The 25,622-nt window shown below is 46.7% G+C and overlaps 1 protein-coding gene across 3 annotated transcripts in view; it reads left to right on the plus strand.

The window, feature by feature from the left end:
• Positions 1-25,622, plus strand: part of LOC144754735 (flavin-containing monooxygenase 1-like) — a 633,385-nt gene that overhangs the window by 598,427 nt on the left and 9,336 nt on the right. For all 3 annotated transcript variants that reach the window (XM_078642912.1, XM_078642930.1, XM_078642921.1), the window contains exons 7-8: positions 6,211-6,563; positions 23,452-23,524. In XM_078642912.1, the coding sequence (XP_078499038.1) occupies positions 6,211-6,563; positions 23,452-23,524 (426 nt within the window). The remainder of the gene's footprint in view (positions 1-6,210; positions 6,564-23,451; positions 23,525-25,622) is intronic.

Raw genomic sequence — 25,622 nt, forward strand, 5'->3', positions numbered from 1 at the left:
TCGAGATTTGTTGACACTTGAGACTCTGGTGCTTCATTGGGAGTAGGATCACTAAAGTGTTCGACAATGTTGTGACCACCACTTTTTAATATTGGATTGTTCAGCGCCTCCCTATCTTGGTCGACTCCTACTTCAAGTCAATCACAGGTATTTAGATGAGATAAAGGACCGAACCTATTTCCTGTTCCAAAACCCCACTCGAAGGGAGTAGCTACCTGACCCTGTCCATATAGGGCTGAGTTCCACATAGGTTGTGGGGTGTTTGGGCGTGTCGAAAACTGATCATTTCTCAGCCAGTGTGCGGGCCTGTTGCCCCGAGCGCTATGATCGTAACCCAGGAGACCAGGACCCCAACCGTTTGTTCTTGGCTCATGGGCCGGGGCAGGCCTGATGTTTAGCTCATTCGGATAATTAAGTCTACCTGGCTCCCGGTTTGCTATGGGCTGAAAACAGTCATTAGAATATCGAGGTCTGGTGCCCCCTCCCCAGCTGCTGGTGTTAGTATGTCTTTTATATCTGGGGATATTGGGTAAGGTGGCAAGCTGAGTCTCATTATAGAAAAACTTGAGGGTAAGGGGAATTATGGAACCACTGCGACGTTGGGGTGGGAAAACGTTACTCAAAATGTCTGGGAGGACCTCCGCATTAGCAAAATTTAGAATAACACAGTCCCCTTTAAACTTTTTTGGCTTACTACCAATCCAAGATACCCTCCTGGTCATGACGATATCCCCTGCCAGTTTATCGAACCCTTGGTGTGCCATGTGCATGTTGTTAGTGAGCCAATGTAACGCTTTGTCTTTCAGACCCTGATTGGACTCTATTTTATCTTGTGATAGAACAGGGACGTTTGCCAGTACCAGTACTACCGGTGAGGCTTCCAAAATGAATTGGGCTGAAACATCCTCTTGATGTGATTCCGCAGTAGCGGCAGTTGTGCTGATGTGGGAGTCTCCGACTTCTACATCCTGTCCAGGTGCAGGTAGTGATGGAGATGGTAACGGTAGCAGCAGCCTTTGTTGGGTGGACTGTGGATTGCTTTCAGTTGGGATGACCTCCACGTCCGTGACTGCTAGATTTGTAACAAGGGAAGATAAATTCTCTACCTCATCAGCCAACTTGCTGTGTACCCCGCCCAACTTTTTGACCTCAGATGTTAATTTATCCAGTTTCCCGATCAGGGGTTTAATTATAGTCCTGATTTTAATGTCTATCATGTCTTGAATCCTATTAAATAGGTCGTCGTCGATAATGCGTCTTGACTCTACATCAATGTCGAGCTCTGCATGTTTCCCTTCCCGTCTTGGGGTGGGGTGGCGGGCTTTTTCCTACCTAGTTGTTTCCCCCCCCCGCTTTGCTGGGAGTTTTCTACAAGCTCTAACAGCCCGTGTAGCAGGCTGCAGGGGTGGCAGGGCTTCGCCCGTAGCAGCTATCTGGTGGTCTGAATCAGCGGTAGTGTTATCTGATAAGTCTATTAGATCTATTAGTGTGTCAGAGTCATCAGCAGCCTCAATACCATTATCTTGAGGAATGGAATCTGCTAGGTTTATCGGGGGATTTTCTAGCAGTGTTTCAGATGTCGCTGTGCTTAGTACGCTTGTGGAAGGGCTTTCTGGAGGCAGAATAGGTGATTGGCTCAAGCCAAGGGATTGCCTTCTCTTGTTGTTAATGTTACTGACCACTTGTACTAGATAGGAGTCTAAGGTATTCAGTGACTCAGTGGGGGCAGGTACCAGTTTTTTTCCCATGTTTACTGTGGACTATTGGAGGTTGTCTGAGGCTGAGGCTGGACAGTCTATCAGAACTAAGCTCAAATGGGTTCAATAGATGTTAACAGTAAGATGTGGTATAAATATCAATCAGCGGCGGCGAGATGGCAGGCCAATGTCATCAATACAGTATTATGTGCAAAATATCGAACTGGGAACAGTACCTTATAGTCTCCGTACGGTAGGTGTCAGGGGGGTGGCGTTGCCTGGCCTTTTCGTGCCTCTGAGGGCCACAGAGGGCCCGCCCTTTGCCCGGGCTTAGCCCCGGGCGTCCCGCGTAGCTGAGGGCTTAATGGTTTTATACGCCCCTCCTGGCGCCTTGGTCAGGCGTCAGGGAACGCGCCTCCGCCGCAAAGGCTGCCGGGACCTGGAGTCCCGGAGCGGCGGTGGCGTGCCTGGTGTTCGCGGTCTCTGGTCGCTGGTTCCTCCGGGTAAGGATGCGGCGTGGCGTGGGACAGCTGATTTCCCCAAGTTTCTCTTGCCGTTTAAAACGCTCCGCCAGACAGTAACACAAAAATGCTCCCCCCGCTCCACCGAGGGCTTAATGGTTTTATACGCCCCTCCTGGCGCCTTGGTCAGGCGTCAGGGAACGCGCCTCCGCCGCAAAGGCTGCCGGGACCTGGAGTCCCGGAGCGGCGGTGGCGTGCCTGGTGTTCGCGGTCTCTGGTCGCTGGTTCCTCCGGGTAAGGATGCGGCGTGGCGTGGGACAGCTGATTTCCCCAAGTTTCTCTTGCCGTTTAAAACGCTCCGCCAGACAGTAACACAAAAATGCTCCCCCCGCTCCACCGAGGGCTTAATGGTTTTATACGCCCCTCCTGGCGCCTTGGTCAGGCGTCAGGGAACGCGCCTCCGCCGCAAAGGCTGCCGGGACCTGGAGTCCCGGAGCGGCAGTGGCGTGCCTGGTGTTCGCGGTCTCTGGTCGCTGGTTCCTCCGGGTAAGGATGCGGCGTGGCGTGGGACAGCTGATTTCCCCAAGTTTCTCTTGCCGTTTAAAACGCTCCGCCAGACAGTAACACAAAAATGCTCCCCCCGCTCCACCGAGGGCTTAATGCTTTTATACGCCCCTCCTGGCGCCTTGGTCAGGCATCAGGGAACCCGCCTCCGCCGCAAAGGCTGCCGGGACCTGGAGTCCCGGAGCGGCGGTGGCGTGCCTGGTGTTCGCGGTCTCTGGTCGCTGGTTCCTCCGGGTAAGGATGCGGCGTGGCGTGGGACAGCTGATTTCCCCAAGTTTCTCTTGCCGTTTAAAACGCTCCGCCAGACAGTAACACAAAAATGCTCCCTCAGGGTAGGCACTTAGAGACTCAAAGGGTGTCAGTCAGAGGCCAACGGTAGAGTCCATTCGACGTCCAGTTGCCCCAGAGCAGCTAGGCAGTTGCAGAAAATTTCTATTGCAGTTTGTTGTATCCCTGTAGCTTGAACAGAAGGTCAACGATGGGACCTCTGGAGTCTAATTATTTTTCCTGGATGCAAGAGAGAGCAGGTCCAGCCCTCCAGGGCTCTTCTCAGTTCATAGACAGCAGGTCCAGTATTTTTCTGTCTTTCCTCAAGTCCATACAGTATTCTGCAGGGGTTGCTTGGAGAGGCCAAATTTATGTCTGGTATGAGCTACTAGGTGGGAATGACTCCTGTGTATGCCCTACCAATGGGGTAAAAGTTCCCAAGGCCAATTCTACCTACTTTGGGCATTTTCAGGATGGTGAAAGTTTTCAGCCACATTTAACTTGGGCTTTGAGGGCCAGGGTTGTGTGAGCGGAGTATATTATGGTAATCTTAATGTCTTCCCACATCTGGTGCTAAAATCCAGTTAGGTGAAGCCACTGTACTCACATTAAACTCAGAGACAGAAGTATGGTAGAATAAAAGTAGGATTTTTCAGCAACCAGACATTAGATACACAAGAACTATTTTAGCATCCTGTTTCCGTACATTTCATTTTGCGTGAATCCAAAGTGTAAAATGTAAAGCCTGCAGTCCTATCAAAAAGCATTTGCCATTCGAGCAGGATTTAACTCTATAATATCAAAAAGGATGCTCGTAGCCACCACCATGCACACTGTGCGAGGTTCAGAGAAGTCATCTCTGCCCAATCAGGACTGCCTATTGTTTGCTTCTGTACCAATATAAAGAGGTTTCCTTTATTTACAGTCTACCCATTCATATTGTGTTTCCTCCCCTTAATATGAGGAAATGACGTCAATCTTTCTTCTTTTCACATTGGCAGTAATTTCCTACACAATGAAAAATGTTGAATGCTAAGGCTACTCTGCTTATGGGAATCCAGGACCCTACCCAATCTTTTAAAGAGCAAAAATCTCTGTTTCATTAAGCAAGTAGCAATGTTGATCACATCTTTTGATACCATGAGATAAGGAGTCTTTTTTTTACCAACTGAAGAATGGAAAGACCGCTAGAAAATTGTGTGGCCCATGAGTCATGACTAGATGCCCCTGAATCTTGGTTGGATACCTAACCTGAGAAAGTATAAGCAGCATACTAATCACCCCCATATTTACATGATTACACTCTGCTAATGAATTGCAATTAACAAGAAGCACAGGTGTCTAGAGAAGTACAACAGTAGCTAAGCGAACACTGGTGGTGAACATTTTTTCTTGGGAGTACTAATAACAACAGTGAACTTCATTAACCACACTGCTTTCCAAGGACTGTTGTGGACATCCTGGTAGTGTATTACCCAGTGCTTAAATTGTATAAAATGAAATGCCAGGGCCCACAATATTTCTTTGTTGTCCACTGCACCTGGCGCTGCCCCAGCTCTTGCTACCGCTGCCAAATGCCAGTGAAAGCAAAAACTGTCTTCTATTCTGTTTTAAATATATTGAATTGCCAATGAGAATCTGTGCTAAAAAAATAGTACCCAATACCACCATGTGTTGGATAAATACGTACTGAGTTTAGAAAAAGGTGCTGGTGCCGAGCACTGGCAAACACCGGCACAAATTAAGCTCTGGTGTTCCAACTCCATATAATAAATATCAAATTGTTAATAAATGGAAATGTGCCTCTTGTTGATGTCTATTTAACTTATAGTATTGAATTTATTTCTCTCGCTGCCCGACCGCTCATTCATAATGGGATTCCTGACCTTTCGATAACTATTCTCATCAGCTTGGATTCTTATCTTAATGGTCACTCTTTCTACCTTTCACATTGACAGTTACTTTATACTTATTTTTCACTTGCCATCCTCTGAGGTGCTAAATTCTAAATTTACTATTTATTAGGGGATTTGGCAGCCAACCTAATCGCTAAATTAATGAGAACCTCTGTAACAATAAGGAGCACCACCATTAATCATAATCTTTCGGTGTAATGAGATTTATTACCAACTGAAGAATGAGCCCAAGGAAATCCTATGTTGGCGACATTATGGTGGTAGCCCATAGACCACATAGAGAGATCCCTACCAGGCAGGTGTGTTTCTCTGTACTTTCAGCAGAACTGACAGGGCAGCGGCTCTGCGGAAGGCACTGAGACTTCATCAAACATTGATTCATGTTTAATATGGCCATTAATCCAAGTATTTATATTCTGAAAACAAACTCCCAAGTAGGAGTCTGTTATTAGAAAACAAAAATGCAATGGGTCTGATGCATAAATAGCTTTCTCCTTGTTCATGGGAGCTATTGTGTATTTTCTCTACCCAAGACCTTGCATTGTGGTCCCAGTTAGGGAAAACAAGCGAACATCACCCCTGTTCATCACTAAGACCTGACTTCGCCATGGTTTTGCCACTGGGAAGTTAGCGCTACATCAACTCCAAATAGAGTGGGTAAAATGCAACTTTAACGCCTGAAGCAGTGCTTATTTATCATGATGGTCCTATTCTCTCAAACTCTAAACTAGCCCCTTAGCCATTTACTACTCTAGCTGGTTGGTACTCCACACTGGGAGGTGAATGCATTTTTTGTGCTAAGTCATGTACCATTCAGGAGCATATTGGGCTATGTGTGAGATTCATGTTCTCATTCTAATCTATCTTATCTCATCTACGGGGCTCAATAGGAGATGCACTGAGCTGGGAAGATCATGACTTCTGGGAGAGCATGTTATATGAAACCTAGTGAAGATATCATGAACAGATAAATGCCTTGTAAACCAGTTGCATGTATCTGCACTCCCAGCAAATGTCAGGGCATACTTTTATAATGGGCATGTGCCTCGTCCATTTTGTGTAAGGGAATCTGACAGCACATACCTCTAGTAAGATGTGTAGTTGTAATATGTTCTAGATGTTAAAGATCTGTCTCCAAGAATTTCTCATTGAGTGCAGTATTATATTTGTCTAAACCATCTTGCCCTCCCCAGAGGAAGCGCATTAGAATGAATGTGAGTGAAATGACCTAGCTCATCGCTATACATTTTGCTCATTCTCTTTAAAAATATATATCCTCCCTTTTTTCTGTCTTGTTTTCTCCAGCAACTCATGGAAGGAAATCCTTGTAAGCGACGACTTGCCATACTGCATAATCCGTGGCTCCGTGGTGGTTAAGCCAAGTGTGGCTGAGTTCTCTGAATCTTCTGTCACATTTGATGATGGCACATCTGAAGACATTGACATCATTATATTTGCTACTGGATTCCACCCTGCTTTCCCATTCCTGGAGGAATCGGTCATCAAACCCAGTATCAACAAGTGTTCACTCTACAAGTATGTCTTTCCACCAGACCTGGAGAAACCAACTCTGTCCTTCATTGGCATGATCAAGCCAATTGGTTCCATCTTAAATACTGCAGAGATACAGGCACGCTGGGCCACACGTGTCGTCAGAGGTAGGTCAGTAGTAGGCCTGCAAGATGCAGAATCAACCAATTGAATTAGACCTTTCCCAGCTATTGCCCCTCACATGTGTTTTCTCTGCTACTCAGATGTTGCGAGCCTTCATTGTTGTGATATGATGTCAGCATGGGTAATGTTTTCATTTATATGCAGAGGTTTAAAATGTGTGGCTTGCATTCTTATGACTTCATTAGGTGCAGAACTTAATTAACCTAGACAGTGCCAAGGATTTTTTAGTGCTATAAAATGCATGGTACCATTCCATCACAGCAATGTCCTGGCCTTCAGAGGAGTTAATGTAGGGATGCTCCAAACAGTGGAAGCCACGGAAGTGGTGGGGTTCAGCGCATTTAAACAAAATATCGGAGAGTCTTGCACATTAAGATAGAATGCAAAGGCTTCCCTGAAGAATACATTTGTCATGTCCATCCTGAAGGAGTGGTACCTCTACTGGAACATGAGTTTTAGTCCCAGCTTATTGCAAAGCATTGGATGCATGGCGCTTAATGACCTGCTGTTGTATATCTTATGTTTGTATGCTAAGCTAGGCTTTGATGGAGCAGACTTTTATTGTCGGTCTGTACATTGGAGCCAACTTGAATAGGTACCGGTATTTGGATTTGGAGCCACATTTCTAAAATGCTTCATTCAAGGAGTAGAGAATATTGATTTTGACTATTGTTGCCACAGTATGCAAGCTGATTGCTTATTACATTGGGGCGAAGTTCTTCTTTTGAGTTAGAGACATTCATACAACTTGGCTTGATAGCCTTTGTGACTCCTAGATACGAGAATTCACTAGGCTAGTTTACATTGGGTTACAACAGGCAAGCCTAGAAGCAATTAGCAAACCTTGTGAGCTCACTATACTGGTAAAAGCAGAGCAATTGGAGGACAGTTGTTAGTTTAGTTGATTGTTCACATACTTGACCACAGGATACACCTGTGGAAAGATAGTTAACTCATTGTCAGTTCTGATACTCTGATTTCTGATCATTTCAACTTAGATGGAGTGTTGTCCAATGTCTGCAGCCATGCAAAAGGAAGGGCCAGGTTTCCGACCTTCCTCAATATAGGGACATCAGTTTTACAGACAAATGCATCCTTTCGAGAATCAGTAATGGATGTGCTGTGGCTATTTTGAGATGTTCTCCTGATTTAGAGTAGTAAACAAGAAAAATGCCAATACTGTGCACTAGTTTTCAATCAGTTGAAGAAGACACTCCTAGTCGCTGCCTCAAAAAAAGACCACTTTTTCAGTCAAAATTACTCATGGAAAGTTAGAAATTATTATTTTTTATTTTACTTTTGCTTGTGGTTTAATTTGTTTTTTGTATTTCAAAGAAGAAATTTATACATGTAAATGTCTGTACATCTATTTACAACATCAAACTATCATCGTAATTAGTAATAGACGAGGAATAGAGTTCTTTGGGGGGCAAGAGGAAATACATATAAAAGTGGTTTGTCACAATACTAACAACACAGATAGACATAAGACACGTGTACACAAGACAGTGAACATATATCAAAAAATTTCTGATACGTGGTGGTAATTGGTGTCAGTTTATTTCAAAGTAATCGCCAAAGTTAGATTGCTGTCTTTTATGGTGGAACTAGAGCCAAACCTATTTACAATCATAGGAGTGGTATAATGCAATCAATGAGCTCCATAGATCAACACAGTAATAAAGACCAAACTCTATTTCGCAATCATTTCTAATCACTCTAAGTTATACATGAATTGATTTAGAGCCAAAACTTGGCACCACACACGACTACCACCTCGGTCGACGCGTTTCGAATCCTAAATAAGTGTAAAGGATTCTCTTCAGGACCAAACACAATTAATCTGTCGCTGGTTCTTAGTGGAGTTAAAGTGGTGGAGGTTCTAGTCAGTGGTAAGTATCGGTATCCTGTCCAGCTATAGGTCAAATTCTCTTTGCACCCTCGGTGTTAACACACCAGTTGACGTTGTTCAGTAAATTTGGATTATTTCCCGCAATTTGTTTTAAATCAGTCTGCCCAAAAATATGTGGATATGTTGCAACATATCCACATATTTTTGGGCAGACTGATTTAAAACAAATTAAAATACACAATAGCTCCCATGAACGAGGGTGCAAAGAGAATTTGACCTATAGCTGGACAGGATACCGATACTTACCACTGACTAGAACCTCCACCACTTTAACTCCACTAAGAACCAGCGACAGATTAATTGTGTTTGGTCCTGAAGAGAATCCTTTACACTTATTTAGGATTCGAAACGCGTCGACCGAGGTGGTAGTCGTGTGTGGTGCCAAGTTTTGGCTCTAAATCACTTCATGTATAACTTAGAGTGATTAGAAATGATTGCGAAATAGAGTTTGGTCTTTATTACTGTGTTGATCTATGGAGCTCATTGATTGCATTATACCACTCCTATGATTGTAAATAGGTTTGGCTCTAGTTCCACCATAAAAGACAGCAATCTAACTTTGGCGATTACTTTGAAATAAACTGACACCAATTACCACCACGTATCAGAAATGTTTTGATATATGTTCACTGTCTTGTGTACACGTGTCTTATGTCTATCTGTGTTGTTAGTATTGTGACAAACCACTTTTATATGTATTTCCTCTTGCCCCCCAAAGAACTCTATTCCTCGTCTATTACTAATTACGATGATAGTTTGATGTTGTAAATAGATGTACAGACATTTACATGTATAAATTTCTTCTTTGAAATACAAAAAACAAATTAAACCACAAGCAAAAGTAAAATAAAAAATAATAATTTCTAACTTTCCATGAGTAATTTTGACTGAAAAAGTGGTCTTTTTTTGAGGCAGCGACTAGGAGTGTCTTCTTCAACTGATTGAAAACTAGTGCACAGTATTGGCATTTTTCTTGTTTACTACGTAGTGGCGCAGCCTTACTGTGCTTACCGCCAAACCCGTTTAGTCTCCTGATTTAGAGAACCTGCCACTTCTCAGAGATGTAGCTGGATATCATCTGCATACCTCTGGAGAGTTAAGAGCTGGGCTAGTAGGAAAATGTCTAAGTTGACCAATGGTTCTGACAGGGCTGTAGTCTGTGGGAGCCTGCATAGGACACTCAGTGCAATTGGCACCACGAAACTGAAGCTGTGATGTATAAGGTATGATTCCATTAAGTTGAATATCGTTACAGATGCTCTGGTCTACTCGAACAGCAATGTTAGGAAGATCTAGGGGTCAACTGTGTCATATGTGGTGGCTGTTATTTTCAGCCTTATAATGGCTGCTGAGTAATCCAGAGAGGAAGTCTCCAAAGATACCAGTCAGTCCTGGCTTAGGGCTTGTTTTAGATCTCGGCGGATGGGCTACTCCTTCACCAAGGTGGCGGATATCCCATCAGGCAAAATATAAATCCCATGGGATATTGTCAGGAACCTTAGGATAGCCACTGTGTGTAGTACTGTAGGATCAGTTACAAAACGTCCAGTGATTAAGCCTGGTAAAGTTAGCATATGGTTCCCTTGCTGCAGTAAGAACAGCCTTCCCCAAGATGGCGGCAGCAGTGGCCGTTTTTCCCCCCAGTGAAGTAGCAGTCTAGGGTATTTGGGTCTTGTGCGCGTTTGTAACTGCGCACTTCAATCACGACCCTGAGCTGAGTGGAAGTGTTCTCCGCTTCTCCGCGTCAATAGTCGTGACGGGAGAGTGGCGGACTTTCTTAGGAGCGAGTCTAGTGCAGAGTTTCCTGCGTCTGTCCTCGCTCAAGTTTTGGTCAGAGACTCGAGGGGTATTCCAGCAGAGTTCGGGGCTTCGAACTCGTCTGCAGCAACTCGCCTGTTTTCCAGAAGTTTCTCAAGCAAGCAACAGGTGAGAGTCAGGAATTGCTAGTGAAGCAACTAGCCGAAGCTTCACATATGATTTAAAGGACTTAAAATTACTTCGTTCTTCAGAGGTGGAATTCAGTCAGCTTACTCGACATTGGCACCAGTGAAACAGCAGTTTAACTTAGTGATTGAAACTTCGTCCAGTCTGCTTTCCAGAAGGTAGAAGCTGAACTTTCGTTATATAAAAGACTGTTAAAAGGTCAAGTACTAATCAGCAGCGTATTCCCCTCGCGCCCTTTCTTCATTGCGCTTGCCCTATTCTTTCCTTCCCCTCTTGCCTTCCTTTTCCCTTTTTGCGCGCTTGAGGAAATTAGAGACTGCACCTGCATATTGCCGGATTATCTTCTACACCAGACCCCCAGCTACTACCTCTGCCAGAGAGTAACAGGTATAGAAGAGCACATAGAAAACCATAGAGAAGAACTAAGTAGAGACGTAGTCAAATATTTATTCTCTGTTATTTCCCTCTCCCATTCTTAGAATGAACTCTCCCTGCAGAGTGAAAGATTCCTAGAAGAGAAGCATTGCCATGGGAACACCTGGTAGGACCAATTTTGATTCTATATTTTAGAGCCGATATTCAGTAGAGGTGAGGTCTTATGTATCCCTGTTCTGTGCATTAGGTATCCACGAGGTGCTGAGTCTGAGAAGCATCCTTCTCACGTCAACCAAGAGGGTATCAGGTGTCGCTATTTACAAGGTGTCTCTTCTCTGTCCACTTCCCCTTTCCCCGACTTCTAGTGACATTGCTCTTGCAGCGGTGGTACTGGGGGACGGGGCATTTGGGACAAGCATCTGGACTGCTCCTGCGAAGATTCCGGAAGCCTTCTGACAGATATAATTGGGTTTATATTTCAGTCGATGGAAAATCCATCACCGTTTTGATGAGGTAACCCGTTAGCCGAGATCTGAATCAGACCTTAGTTTCATACATGCATCTGAAGTCAGACAAATGGTTCTGGAGAATGAATCAGATCTCCAGTAAATCTTGTAATTATTTAGCAACACCCTTTGAAGGATCTTACTTGAAGAGGGTAGGTTGAATATTTAGTGATAGCTGGGACAGCATTTATGATCAGCTGAAAATTGTTTACATTCTGGATGTGTATTGCATATTTTAGTAGATCCTGCCTTATAATAAGAAACTCCTAAGTAGTGCAGTGATATCATTACTGTTGGGTACCATAAATTGGAGTGGAACCTTAATTTTCACTTCTGCTAGGGTGGGAATTTGTCTCCTCAGTGATGGTCAATGGTTTTTGTTAAGCAGCATGAAAGGTAAGGGACTCCACTACTCATTAACCCCAGGACAGAAAGTTCTAAATTATCTCAGGTCCACAACTGGCTTTAGGTTAGTCCGTTTATTGCAAATTGTGAAACAGGTTTAGGTAGACCAACCTCAGCATGATAGTATAAAAATACAAAGGGAATAGGATGAAGCCAAATCTCCAGAACCTATTCACTCTATACAACAAAAAGAAGACTACGAATTCAGCTATTGCCACATAGGTTATTAGAAAACAAAAATGTAAATTTGACTGCATCAAACACTTTTAAAGAAAACTTCCTGAGGTTCCATAATCATTCCTACACTATGTAAAAGGAAATCTAGCCTAGGGAAAGTTCAAAAGGAAAGCATAAAAGTTGTCAGCTGTCAGAGTCATCTTAAAGGGTGCTCCAACTGGGGTCCTGCAGCATAAACACACAATCACCGAGAGAGGCCTGTACCTAAAGGCATCTCATAGGGAAGTGTGAGGTGTCCCTACCTTTGTTAGGACAAAAGGAACCACCAATTACAGGCACCTCCTATAAACTTGGGGTGCATGATGCCTTCACCCGCCTGCATGCAGTTTGTTCACAAGAACCACTCAGGCCCACCTCTGGACCAGGGTGATACACCCCGGGTCCCAGTATCTCCACAGTTTGACCTCCTTATTATCGGAGGACAGGCCTGATCTCAGATGATTCACCCCGGCCGGGCGGGCCTTACAGGCAAAAAGGGGCTCCATCCCCTCGTCAGGGGTCCCGCGTCAAGGCCACCGCATTGTCCATGCATCTCCCTGCTCACTCAGTAGTCCAGGTGGCATAGTCTGGAGCACTTCATCGTCCTCTGTTCGCAGGACCAACTGATCTGGGTTTAATCCATCATCATTCTGTAGCTCACTCCGCCACCCCAGTTCAGTCATGGATATATGCAAATCAGTCTGACCCTGTGCCTCATGGGAACAGTCCAGCCCGTACTGCGGCAACCTGGGACCGGTTTCAGGCTAATCAGCCAGGCTAACTTGAATCCAGTGGCAAAGTGAGCAAGGGACACACGTCTGGTCATACCCTGCAAACTAAGGGCGAACAAAGCAAAACCAAACGGGATGATGGATGGAGTGTTGAACATTGCAAGCACTCACCCCCCGTCAACTGATCTGGGTTTAATCTATCATCATTCTTTAGCTCACTCCGCCATCCCAGTTCAGACATGGCCATATGCAAATCAGTCTGACCCTGTGACTCATGGGAACAGTCCTGCCCGAAATGCCAAGCCTTGTCTTCCCTAGACCAGAAACAAGCATCCTGGGACCGGTTTCTGGCTAGTCAGCCATCATCAGCCAGGCTAGCTTGAATCAGGTGGGAAAAGTGAGCAAGGGACCGAAGTCTGGGCAAACCCTGCTAACTTAGTGCGAACAAAGCAAAACCAAAGGGGATCATGGACGGAGTGTTGAACATTGCAAGCATTCACCCCCAGTCAACTAACCTGGGTTTAATCCAAAATCATTCTTTATCTCACTCCGCCACCCCAGTTCAGACATGGCAATTATGCAAATCAGTCTGACCCTGTGCCTCATGGGAACCATCCAGCCCGAACTGCCAAGCATAACTTCCATGGACCGAAAACAAGAATCTTGAGATCGGTTTCTGGCTAATCAGGTGTCATCAGCCAGGCTAGCTTGAATCTAGTGGCAAAGTGAGCAAGGGACCCACCTCGGGGCATACCCTGCCAACTTAGGGCGAACAAAGCAAAACCAAAGGGGGTGATGGACGGAGTGTTGAACATTGCAAGCACTCACCCCCAGTCAAATGATCTGGGTTTAATCCATCATCATTCTTTAGCTCACTCCGCCACCCCAGTTCAGACATGGCCATATGCAAATCAGTCTGACCATGTGCTTCATGGGAACAGTCCAACCCGAGTTACCAAGCCATATCTTCCCTGGACCGGAAACAAGCATCCTGGGACCAGTTTCTGGCTAGTCTGCTAGTCACCAGCTGTTTCGCGCTACCGGACGGAGCGCCGTGCGTGGGGGGTAGGTCTTTCCACCTCTGCTGTCCGACGCCGAGGTATTAACCTCCTCGAACAGCCCCACGGGAACAGACTGCGGGGCCCTCCAGGGTTATTTTGTAGGGTTCCCCCATAGAGTAGGACCTGTTGGCTTGCTCCCTGATTGACCCAGTGAGGTTGTATCTTTTTAATTTTTCCTTATTATTTTGCACTGTGTAGTACATTTGTTTGAGGTCCTGAAGAATTGCCATACAGGCATGAAACATGTCGACCTTCTAGAGGGTTGAGTCAGTCCGCTGTCAATCATACAGTTCCTTTCTCCCCTCTCACCCTTTTAATAAGGGAGTCAGCCACCCGAATAAAATCCGTTGTGGACTGCCTCACCTTCTTTTAAACCTCACTTTCCCTTCACGACTACACCACCACCAGACCCCTCACACGCATACAAACTTTTGGCTGGAACAAAAGATCTCCAACAAAGCGCGCCTATGGCGCCCGTCAGACATTGCAGCGCCAGTCTGACGAGGAGCAGGGGACCAGTGATGAAGCTTGACACCTAGTTTACTGGGTGTGTGAGGTCCCTTAGTTCCAACAAGGGAACTCCCAGTTCCCTGACTATAGTTTAGTTCTGTCTCCAACCTCCCATACACCTCCCTTTGGATCCCCGGGGAACTCAGTATCCTTCTTTGGTTACCAGTTTCTGGCTAGTCTGCAGTCGTCAGCCAGGCTAGCTTGAATCCAGTGGCAAAGTGTGCAAGGGACCCACGTCTGGGCATACCCTGCCAACTTAGGGTGAACAAAGCAAAACCAAAGGGGATGATGGATGGCGTGTTGAACATTGCAAGCACTTACCCCCAGTCAACTGATCTGGGTTCAATCCATCATCATTCTTTAGCTCACTCTAACACCCCAGTTCAGACATGGCATATGCAAATCAGTCTGACCCTGTGTCTCATGGGAACAGCCCAGCCCGAACTGCCAAGCCATGCCTTCCCTGGACCATAAACAAGGATCCGGGGACCAGTTTCTGGCTAATCAGCCGTCATCATCCAGGCTAGCTTGAATCCTTTGGCAAAGTGAGCAAGGGACCCACGTCTGGGCACACCCTGTCAACTTAGGGCGAACAAAGCAAAACCAAAGATGATGATGGACAGAGTGTTGAACATGGCAAGCACTCAACCCCAGTCAACTGATCTGGGTTTAATCCATCATCATTCTTTAGCTCATTCCGCCACCCTAGTTGAGACATGGCCTAATGCAAATCAGTCTGAGCCTGTGCCTCATGGGAACAGTCCATCTCGAGCTGCCAAGCCATGTCTTCCCTGGTCCGGAAACAAGCATCCTGGGACCAGTTTCTGGCTAGTCTGCAGTCATCAGCCAGGCTAGCTTGAATCCAGTGGCAAAGTGAGCAAGGGACCCACGTCTGGGCATACCCTGCCAACTTAGGATGAACAAAGCAAAACCAAAGGGAATGATGGACGGCGTGTTGAACATTGCAAGCACTTACCCCCAGTCAACTGATGTGGGTTGAATCCATCATCATTCTTTAGCTCACTCCGCCACCCCAGTTCAGACATGGCCATATGCAAATCAGCCTGACCCTGTGCCTCATGGGAACAGTCCAGCCCGAGTTGCCAAGCCATGTCTTTCCTGGACCGGACACAAGCATCCTGGGACCGGTTTCTGGCTAATCAGCTGTCATCAGCCAGGCTAGTTTGAATCCAGTGGGAAAAATGAGCAAGGGACCCATATCTGGGCATACCCTGCCATCTTAGGGCAAACAAAGCAAAATCAAAGGGGATGATGGACGGAGTGCTGAACATTGCAATCACTCACCCCCAGTCAACTGATCTGGGTTTAATCCATCATCAGTCTTTAGCTCACTCCGCCACCCCAGTTCAGATATGGCCATATGTAAATCAGTCTGACGTTGTGCCTCATGGGAACAGGGCAGCCGGATCTGCCAGCCATGTCTTTCCTGGACCGGAAACAAGCATCCTGGGACCGGTTTCTGTCTAATCAGCCGTCATCAGCCAGACTAGCTTGAATCTAGTGGCAAAGTGAGCAAAGGACCCACGTCTGGGCATACCCTGCCAACTTAGGGCGAACAAAGCAAAACCAGGGGATGATGGACAGAGTGTTGAACATTGCAAGCATTCACCCCCAGCAACTGATCCGGGTTTAATCCATCATCATTCATTAGCTCACACCACCACCCCAGTTCAGACATGGCCATATGCAAATCAGACTGACCCTGTCCCTCATGGGATCAGTCGAGCCCGAACTGCTAAGCCATGTCCTCCCTGGACAGGAAATAAGCATCCTCTGACCTTTTTTTGGCTAATCAGCCATCATCAGCCAGGCTAGCTTGAATCCTGTGGGAAAAGTGAGCAAGGGACCCACCTCTGGGCATACCCTGCCAATGTAGGGTGAACAAAGCAAAACACAGTGTTGAACATTGCAATCACTCACCCCCACTCACCTGATCTGGGTTTAATCCATCATCTCTCTTTAGCTCACTCCGCCACCCCAGTTCAGACATGGCCATATGCAAATCAGTCTGACCATGTGCCTCATGGGAACATTCCAGCCCGAATTGCCAAGCCATGTCTTCCCTGGACCGGAAACAAGCATCCTGGGACCAGTTTCTGGCTAGTCTGCAGTCATCAGCCAGGCTAGCTTGAAACCAGTGTCAAAGTGAGCAAGGGACCCTTGTCTGGGCATACCCTGCCAACTTAGTGTGAACAAAGCAAAACCAAAGGGGATGATGGACGGCGTGTTGAACATTGCAAGCACTCACCCCCAGTCATGTTATCTGGGTTTAATCCATCATCATTCTTTAGCTCACTCTGCCACCCCAGTTCAGACATGGCCATATGCAAATCAGTCTGTCCCTGGGCCTCATGGGTACAGTTACAGTCCAGCCCGGACTGCCAAGCCATGTCGTCCCTGGATCATAAACAAGCATCCTGGGACCGGTTTCTGGCTAATCAGCCGTTATCAGCCAGGCTAGCTTGAATCCTTTCGCAAAGTGAGCAAAGGACCCACGTCTGGGCATACCCTGCCAACTTAGGGCAAACAAAGCAAAACTAATGGGGATGATGGATGGAGTGCACAGGGTCAAGACTGATTTGCATATGGCCAGGTCTAAACTGGGGTTGTATGGTGAGCAAAAGAATGATGGATTTAACCCAGATCTCTTGACTCGGGGTGAATGTTTTGATTTGTTCTGCATTCTGTCCAACAATTGTGTGCCTTTTGCTTTCTCACCCTAACTGTGTCAGGTATGCCCAGACGTGGGTCCTGGGCTCACTGTGTCACTGGAATCAATCTATCCTGGCTGAAGAGGGGTGAAGCACTGAAACCGCTCCTAGGATGCTTGTTTCCCGTCCAGGGAGGACCTGGCTTGGCAGTTCTGGCTGGACTGTTCCCATGAGACACAGGGTAAAGACTGATTTGCATATGGCCAGGTCTAAACTGGGGTGGCATGGTGAGCAAAAGAATGATGGATTTAACCCAGATCTCTTGACTGGGGGTGAATGTTTTGTTTTTTCTGCATTCTGTCCATCAATTGTGTGTCTTTTGGTTTCTCGCCCTAAGTGCGCCAGGTATGCCCAGAAGTGGGTCCTGGGCTCACGGTGCCAGTGGAATCAAGCTATCCTGGCTGAAGAGGGGTGAAACCCCGTAACCGGTCCTAGGATGCTTTTTTCCGGTACAGGGAGGACCTGGCTTGGCAGTTTGGGCTGGACTGTTCCCATGAGGCACAGGGTCAGGACTGATTTGCATTTGGCCAGGTCTAAACTGGGGTATCATGGTGAGCAAAAGAATGATGGATTGCACCCAGATCTCTTGACGGGCAGTGAATATTTTGATTTGTTCTGCATTCTGTCCATCAATTGTGTGTCTTTTGCTTCCTATAAGGATAGCGCTGCCATGGGTGCTGTGCTCCTCCAATCCACATATGAGCTTCCAGATGTCCCTTTGCCCGGGTCACCTCTGCCTCTCACAGGCCGAGTCCTAGTATTTTGAGCCTCACGATCCTTGGGGTCAGCACCTCCATCACAAACACTGGTTAAAGGGGCGGCTGCCGCCCTGGGCGAGAGGTATGGGGGGATTACCTGTCCACTGTGCCCCAGAAGGGGTGTTACACACATTCACACAAAAGGTGCTTGGTAGCTTCGGAGCTAGGTCATCGACCGACTGTCTGGGCCATCATCTTGGCTCCTCTAGCCTACTATAGTGTCATCAATATTACAACACTAATAATGAGTATGATTTACCCAATTTTTTGCATTAAATACTTTAGTTTGTTCAAAATCAGTAATAACAACGTTGGCAAAGCTAGCAGCTAGTAGGCAGGCCATTACCATATTAAGTATTTGGTGGTCAAAATAATGTGCCTGATTCAGAGTTTGGCAGACTTTTTACTCGATCATAAACGTGACGGATATTCCGTCTTCCTTAGTGCAAGTGCCATATGATACAGGACACTAGTAATAAGGCTGACAGGATATCCATCCCATTTCTGATGGAGTAACCTGTCTGCCAAACTGTAAATCAGGCCCTTTGTTGTAATCTAAAGTAGGCACACATTGACACTCCACAAAAGAAAATGCATTGTCCATCCTTTCAATATCATTAATTTAGGTACATGTTAGTCAGCCTGACCAGGCTGCAGCCTTCTGCAATAAAAATCATTCACATCACCGAAGAAAAAGCATCTATTGACCTTATGTAAACAATCTTTTCACGTGCATGAGTCTTTCTCCGTTTCAGAAAACAATACATATACAGGCTCTGCTATTAAAGTTAATGATATTTTTTCTTTCCAGCGGACGGAAGAAGGTGTTGCATTAATCTGCCCCAGGAGGCATTCCATAGGCGTTAGATAGGTGTCCCCAAGCAATTCCCACGTATTTTGACGCATTGCCAGATTTACCATTACTAGTAGACCTGAGAATGCACCAAAATGCTAGGCCTTCCTGTGAGAGGCATAAAGAGGAGAAATAGTTTAATTTCCTCATGGGATTGTTTTTGTGTAGGAAGGTAGCCTTTCCGGCACAAAAATAAACCTGCATGCAATGCAGGCACCCTTGCAGCACGGTGCAAAGGTGCCTGCGCTGGTGCTAGGCAACCCATTGTGCGTTGTAGGATTGTGTGATGTAGTCTAGTGGTTGGGGGGTGGAGTTGAAGGGAGGAGCAGGAACGGGAGGAGCCGGGGACAGGAACTAGGTTAGTTAGAGTAGGGACAGGGAAGATACTGGATCTGGATAATAAAGCTCCAGTAAGATACCAAGAAGTGTCTGTATTTATTTGTAGCACGATGCTACAACTGGCGACGAGGGTGGGATGGGCATGAACACAGCCCACAGAACCCCACAAGAGTGCCCTGTCCCGTGCAGCGCCGAAAGGAAGAAAACGCTGCCGTGTGGAGCTGCCGCCTAAGGAGATAGCCTAGCAGCAGGTGACCCTGTCCCTCCAATAGTGGTAAGGGAGTGAAGAGGGAGCCGCAGCAACGAGCGCCGAAACGCTCGAGTGAGGTGCAGCAGCAAGCGCTGGAACGCTCGAGGAGAAAGAGCAGTTCGCGCCGAAACGTGACCCCGCTGGAAGCGTGTAATCCGGCGTGTGCGGAGAAAACAGAGGTCGGGAGCCCACTCCGACTCTGTCCAGTGTCCCCAAGAAGTGTAGGACCACTGCCCTGGGTGAAGAAAGCTGCCCCAAAGAAGTCCGGCGGTCAGCGCAGTCGAGCGCGGTAGAACCGGAGCTTGAAGAGCCGCCGGCATCGGAAATCTCACGCCCGATGCGTGAGTTTTGGCACCGTGTCGCCGAGTAGACGCGGGACCGAGCAAAGCAAGTCAAAGAGGAAACTGGGAGCCCACCCCAGCCCTCTTGAGACGCCCTGAGGAGTGAGGGGTGTCCAGAGAAGCGAGAGACCCTGAGGAGGCGCCGGAAGAAAAGCGCCGATCCTGCCGACATCGGGGCTCACCCCCGATGCGTGAGAGACGGCACGTGGGCACAAGGAAGAAATCGGGAGTCCATCCCTGGCCTACCTGAAGGGTGGAAAGTGGCCAAAGATCGTGGGCTGCGCTGGAAAGGACCTGCTGGCTGCGGAAGAAGCTCCCGGTGAGTGTCTGGTGTGACTCGGTGAGCAGGAGACTGAAGGTATCCCAAATCTCGTGGAGAGTGAGATGTTCGGGCGGCCATCTTGGAGTCAGGCAGGTTTTGTCCCAAACCCTGTCAAGAATCCAGAGCAGCCATTTTGAGGTCAGGCAGGCAGAGGTGGAAACAAGCATTGGCAACTGTGATGAAGTAAGCATTGGTGACTGTAACAAACAAGCATTAACACATGCAAACAAGCATTGGCGAATGCAAGTGAAGAATAATAAAGCGCTGAAAAGACAAACGAACAAGCACGAGTCAGTGCAAGGAAGAAACAGCAAACAAGCACGAGCACCCACAAAAGCGATGCAACAAACATTGGCCAACGCAAGTGAGGAAAAGAAACAAGCCCAAGCAGACGCAAGAGGCGTAATAAGGAAACATAAACAAGCACTGGAGAGAAGAAGCAAACAAGCATAAGCAAACGCAAGCAACAGGTAAAGGTGATGGTGAACACACACAGAAGAGCGTAAAAGGGAGAAGAGTTGCTGGACAGAATCGCATGGGATTCAGAAGAGGGCAAGACTCCGAAGGACAGTCCCAGGAACAAGCACAACATACACTGAAGTGACTGGAGGACTTGCACTAGTGTAAAGAGAACGCCCGAACGAACAAAGATGTCAAATGTGCCCAGCATCATCGCGGAAGAGTCGGTAACCACCTGCCACTAGCATGCGACTCGAAAGAGAAGGAGCCCTGTGTCTAGCACCGTGCAGCTGAGTGGTGGACATCTCGGAACGCAAGAAACCTAAGCTTTATTCTCTGGCGCATACTGTGATGGTTGCAAAGATTATCAACGTCCCAGCAAATGACCAGACCGAAGGCCTCGACTAAAGAAGATCAGCTAAGAAGACGAGGAGCCGAGTGAACAGCCCGTGCCCTGCGAATATAATTGATCAGAATCCTCCTCTCATGGCGGGGGAAGAAGTAGCACAACGATTCAACCCCTGCCTTAAAGTACCACCCCCAGGGGTGCAGCGTGATACTTGGAGTCTGTGTCTCAAACGGAACCAATGGCTGGCAACATTGGGTGACTTCCTGGACGCCAATGGTGAACAAAGAGAGAGAAAATGTCTAATGCTACTCCTCCATCTGGTGGGTCCTGAGGGCCGATGCCCAATCAGAACATTTTCCAAAGAAGACACAGAAATCTATGAAAGACTCCAAGAGAAGCTATGTGCCCATCTCTCCACACAAGCAGATGTGGATCATGATCGCATCGTCTTCAACACAGCTCGGCAGGAACCAGGCGAACCATTGCCAACCTTCATCATTCGGTTGCAAAACCTGGTACAAGGCTGCCACTTCAACACCTTTACGAATGAGGACGCAGTTCGACTCCGAATAATTGAAGGCTGCGCAAACCCCGACACAAAGCGCAAGATCCTGCGAGAGCATTGGTCGTTAGAAGAAATCATTAGGAAGGCTGAAATTGGAATGCACGTCACGGCAAGAGACAGATCAAAAGACCTAGCTCTAAAGGCAGAATGTCAAGATGCCTGGACAGATAAAACTCGGAAAACAAACAAAACGAAAAGGAGAGAGAGGGAAGGCAGACCAGTGAAAAGACAACGGGAGAGACAAAGTGACAAGGGAAGTGACAAGGAGTACTCCGAGTCAACCAGTCAAAGGACAACCCCAAGGAGTTCTTCACCCTCAAGGTGTCATTCAAAGTCTGATGAGGAGGGAGCATCAAGTGGGACAGATCACACCCCTGGACAAGATGGCAACCTGCACAACAAGAGGGTAAAACTATAGAAGAAGAGATCAAAATGGTCAATACTGGAAGTCGGCGCAGGAACACTCTTCGCCAAGTTGTGAAGATGAGTCCGAGGGAACATCCAGCAGGAGAACGCATCACACCCGCATCACAGGTGTCCGAGCACCAAAGAAGTCGGAAGAAGAAATAGGTCGCATAAGACGAACTGATCCTCCCCAACAACGAACAGGAAAAGACCAACGCATCAATGGCACCCGTGACAACGAAGAAACTGAGAAGAAGTCGTTGACATCATGTGAGAAGGGCAAAGATGAAAAACCTCGAGATCAAACAAAAAGAACAAGCACGTGGTTGTTGAACAACTTCTCAAATGACAACGTCAAAGACAAGTCGACGAAGGCGCCCGGAGAAGCGTTTTAAAGACAACCCTGAGTCAAAGAACAACGTGTCACGGCCTACTCATTTCAGAAATCCATTATTCGATACACTCTCAAAGGAACGTCTTAAAAAGAATATGGCTAGGAACTCCTCTGATTCAGAGAGCGCGTCTGTCCGATCCTGGAAGTCGACAAAAGACTTCTCTGACTCAGAAAGCATGTCTGTCCAATCCCTTGAGTCGACCGAGTCATGGTCCCGACAACAGCCATGGCGTCAACCACCCGAACGCACCATGGAACCAAAGTACATCCTTCCCGTCAAGAGCAACATGTCCCACCCTAAGGTCTCTGAATACTCAGTCACTCCACAAGACAACCTGTCATGTCAGTCACAAGTACATCCAGACATAGTTCATACACCGTCACCCCTGAAGGGGTCCGCGAGGTTGACTCAAAGGGCCTACAACAGAGATAGTGGACCTTAGTCAGCGGTTGGGAAGGGATCAGCCAGTCACTCCGCAAGGAAAGCCGGACGTGTCAGCAGAGAGAGATCATCATCGGATGAGAGAGAAACATGCCTATGCACAGATAGCCCAAGAGTTCGCCAGACAACCCGAGGCCGCGAATGAGTTACCGAACCAAACCAAGACAATCTCTTCAGATAGTACCGTACTGTCTGGTATACGTGACCCTGAACTGGAGGGCAGTGTTGCCCTCGACCGGACAAGACAAAAGGAAGTAAAAGTAGATGCGGGTGCTCGGAAGAGAACCAGAACATTATCCACTCATGAAAGAGATCGAGCATCTGAGCCAACAGCAGTTACACCACAAGAAGGAAACATGATGACTGCGGAATGTGAGAATAAACAGTTCACACGCAACGTAGTCAAGTATGCCCTGATTAAGACAACGGAAAGATTGACCAGAGCCAAGCCCACCACTGATTCGACACTACTGAGGCTTGAAGAACAGGCTGTCCGCCGACCCGTGTGGTGGATTGAAGAATTGCGAACACTGTGGAAATTAAGCTAATTTTGTTAAGAAAGGGGGAGATGTAGGATTGTGTGATGTAGTCTAGTGGTTGGGGGGTGGAGTTGAAGGGAGGAGCAGGAACGTGAGGAGCCGGGGACAGGAACTAGGTTAGTTAGAGTAGGGACAGGGAAGATACTGGATGTGGATAATAAAGCTCCAGTAAGATACCAAGAAGTGTCTATTTATTTGTAGCACGATGCTACATGCGTCATCACTGGGAAAAAGGCAAGAATGTATCAAATACAGTACATTTCTGCCCTTTTCCTGTAAGCAACGTAGAACAGCAAGGTGACTTGCTGCGTTACTTTTAAATATATAGGCCACTATATATTCCTAACTTCCTGGTGGTTCATGAAGTTCTTTATGGACAGGTTTATGTATGCTAAAGCAGATATCATGTATAGTATCAGAATTGCCTTAACAAATTAAAATGAACACCCGTTCCTCTCTTACAGGTCTCAACAAGCTGCCTTCACTGGAGAAAAGACTAGAAGAAATTGCGGAAAGGAGCAAAATGGTTACAAAAAGGTATGAGATTTTCAAATGGAAGACCCTCTAATATTTGTTACCATCGTCTATTTCTATTTTTTCCACATATATATGAAATTGTGTATGGAGCAAACCACTCCTCATTATCAACCCTGGGAGAAGCTGTCATAGTGCCTCTAGGCGAAGTTCCACGGAGTTGGAAAGCAACTCCGTGGAACTTCGCTACTCTCCGCTCCCTCCCCCCATCTCAAATAATTAAAAGATAGTAAAATGCACTTACCTGCCCCATGGCTGCCTCCTCCTGGAAATCGCCGCTCTCCTGCCTCCTCCCCGCCGCACCAGACGTACAACGTAGGTGTTATCATTGAAGTAGGACAGCAGCAATTTCCAGCAGGAGGCAGCCACGGGGCAGGTAAGCGCCTTTTACTAACTTTTAATTATTTGGAGAGGGTGGAGGGGCCGGCTAACTACGCTCTGCCATGGAGTTGTAGTTTTGCCTGAACTCTGCGTTCGCAACGGAATGCGGAGTAGGCAATAATTTGTAAACTCCGCTGTAAGAGCGTAGTTACCCACCCACGGTAACTCATTATATACATTTAAGATACATCCACAATATACAAAATCCTCAACTTCTGTTGTCATGTAATTACAAGATGCCTTTATTTCAAATGCATGGAATGTTAGACGCCTTTCCCACATTCTCGCTCAGTCTAATGCATTCACTCTCCTAGTAAGAATTTGGGGGTCTCATTGCAAAGGTGACTTGCACTTTTGAGTAGTTTACACTTTAGAGTAATTTTAATGCTTTTGGCTAGTCACAAAATCTGAGTTTAAGATCACTAAACTGCGTAAGAATAAATTACATGTAAAAAATTACTTAAAAGTGTAGGTCTCCTTTGTCAATATTCCCTGCAGTTTGTGGAAAACCCCAAGGCCCTTCAGTTTGGTGAAGATATGTAGTTTACAGTTTTGAAGAAAATTTAGACTCATATTTTGTGAATAGTCAACAGTCACAACATACTCCTTAGTATAAATTAAGCAAAAGTGTTAGTTACCTTTTGAACGAGGCCCTCTTTGTTTCCCATGAACCATTCTATACAGCTGTTTCTAGACTCCACTCTGTTCTTTTGGTTCTGAAGTAATGTAGACTATGGTCTAGATGTGGCCTTACTCGTGGTGTTAAGAAACCTCTCTTTCCTTTGTTTGAAGCTTCCCAAGCTACCAAAACTTCTTTTTGCTGTTCCACTGCTTTGGCCTTGATATCTACCAATATAATAACCCCACACAGTCACCTCATGGTTGGTGATGTCTAGTCCTGACCTCCTGATGTGCATTGCTCCTCAGGAGTTCTGACTGCTAAGTGCAAGCCCTTGTGCCTGGCAAAGAACATTGGCAGTCCCCTGACTGACTGACTGACTGACTGACCATTAAGGAGTTTTTGTAACTCAAGCTCATCCTCTGCCTCTTTTTGAAATGTTGCACATGAAGCAGTGCCCACATTGGCTGTCCTGCCCACCATTCATAGAGCTCATGTTTATAGATTACCAGTAGCAATGTCAAAGGCAGAAATGCCAGTCTCACTTGTGGTGTACGCTTTGTCTTGGATGGTGCTACTACCTTGCCTGCCACCTTACCTTGCCTGTCACAGTAATACTGCCATGGCAGGCATAGCACTCGCTGGCCACTTAAAATCGGACATTGCATTCCGTTAATACCTCCAAATGTGCAGCATGTCTATTAACTACCTCATTGCCATTTTTTTTCCTTCTCTGCCCTCCAATTGCTGTAAGAGGAATGTTTCAGTTCACGCCTCTTGTGGTGGTTTCACTATGCATGTCCATTTTGTAAACGTGTGCTCCAATCAGAGCACTTTCACTTCTGCATTTTGCAGCCAACTGCAAGACTGTTCTGAACATTCACGCCAGTAAGGCACCTGCACAGCATGTGCAGCTCCGGCGCTAGCACTGATGCAACTCACATCCACTGCGCACATGCAGTCTTGGTGTGAACACTTGTGCTGCACATGCACTTGCACCAAACACTTATATGGTGCAGTTGAGTTCTTCTTTATGGTCCCACTGACTTCTGGTCATTTGCGGGTTTGGGATGCTGTCATCTCTGAGAGTCAATGGGCACC

Source organism: Lissotriton helveticus, chromosome 1_1 (genome assembly GCF_964261635.1).
Source record: "Lissotriton helveticus chromosome 1_1, aLisHel1.1, whole genome shotgun sequence".
Lineage (NCBI taxonomy): Eukaryota > Metazoa > Chordata > Amphibia > Caudata > Salamandridae > Lissotriton > Lissotriton helveticus.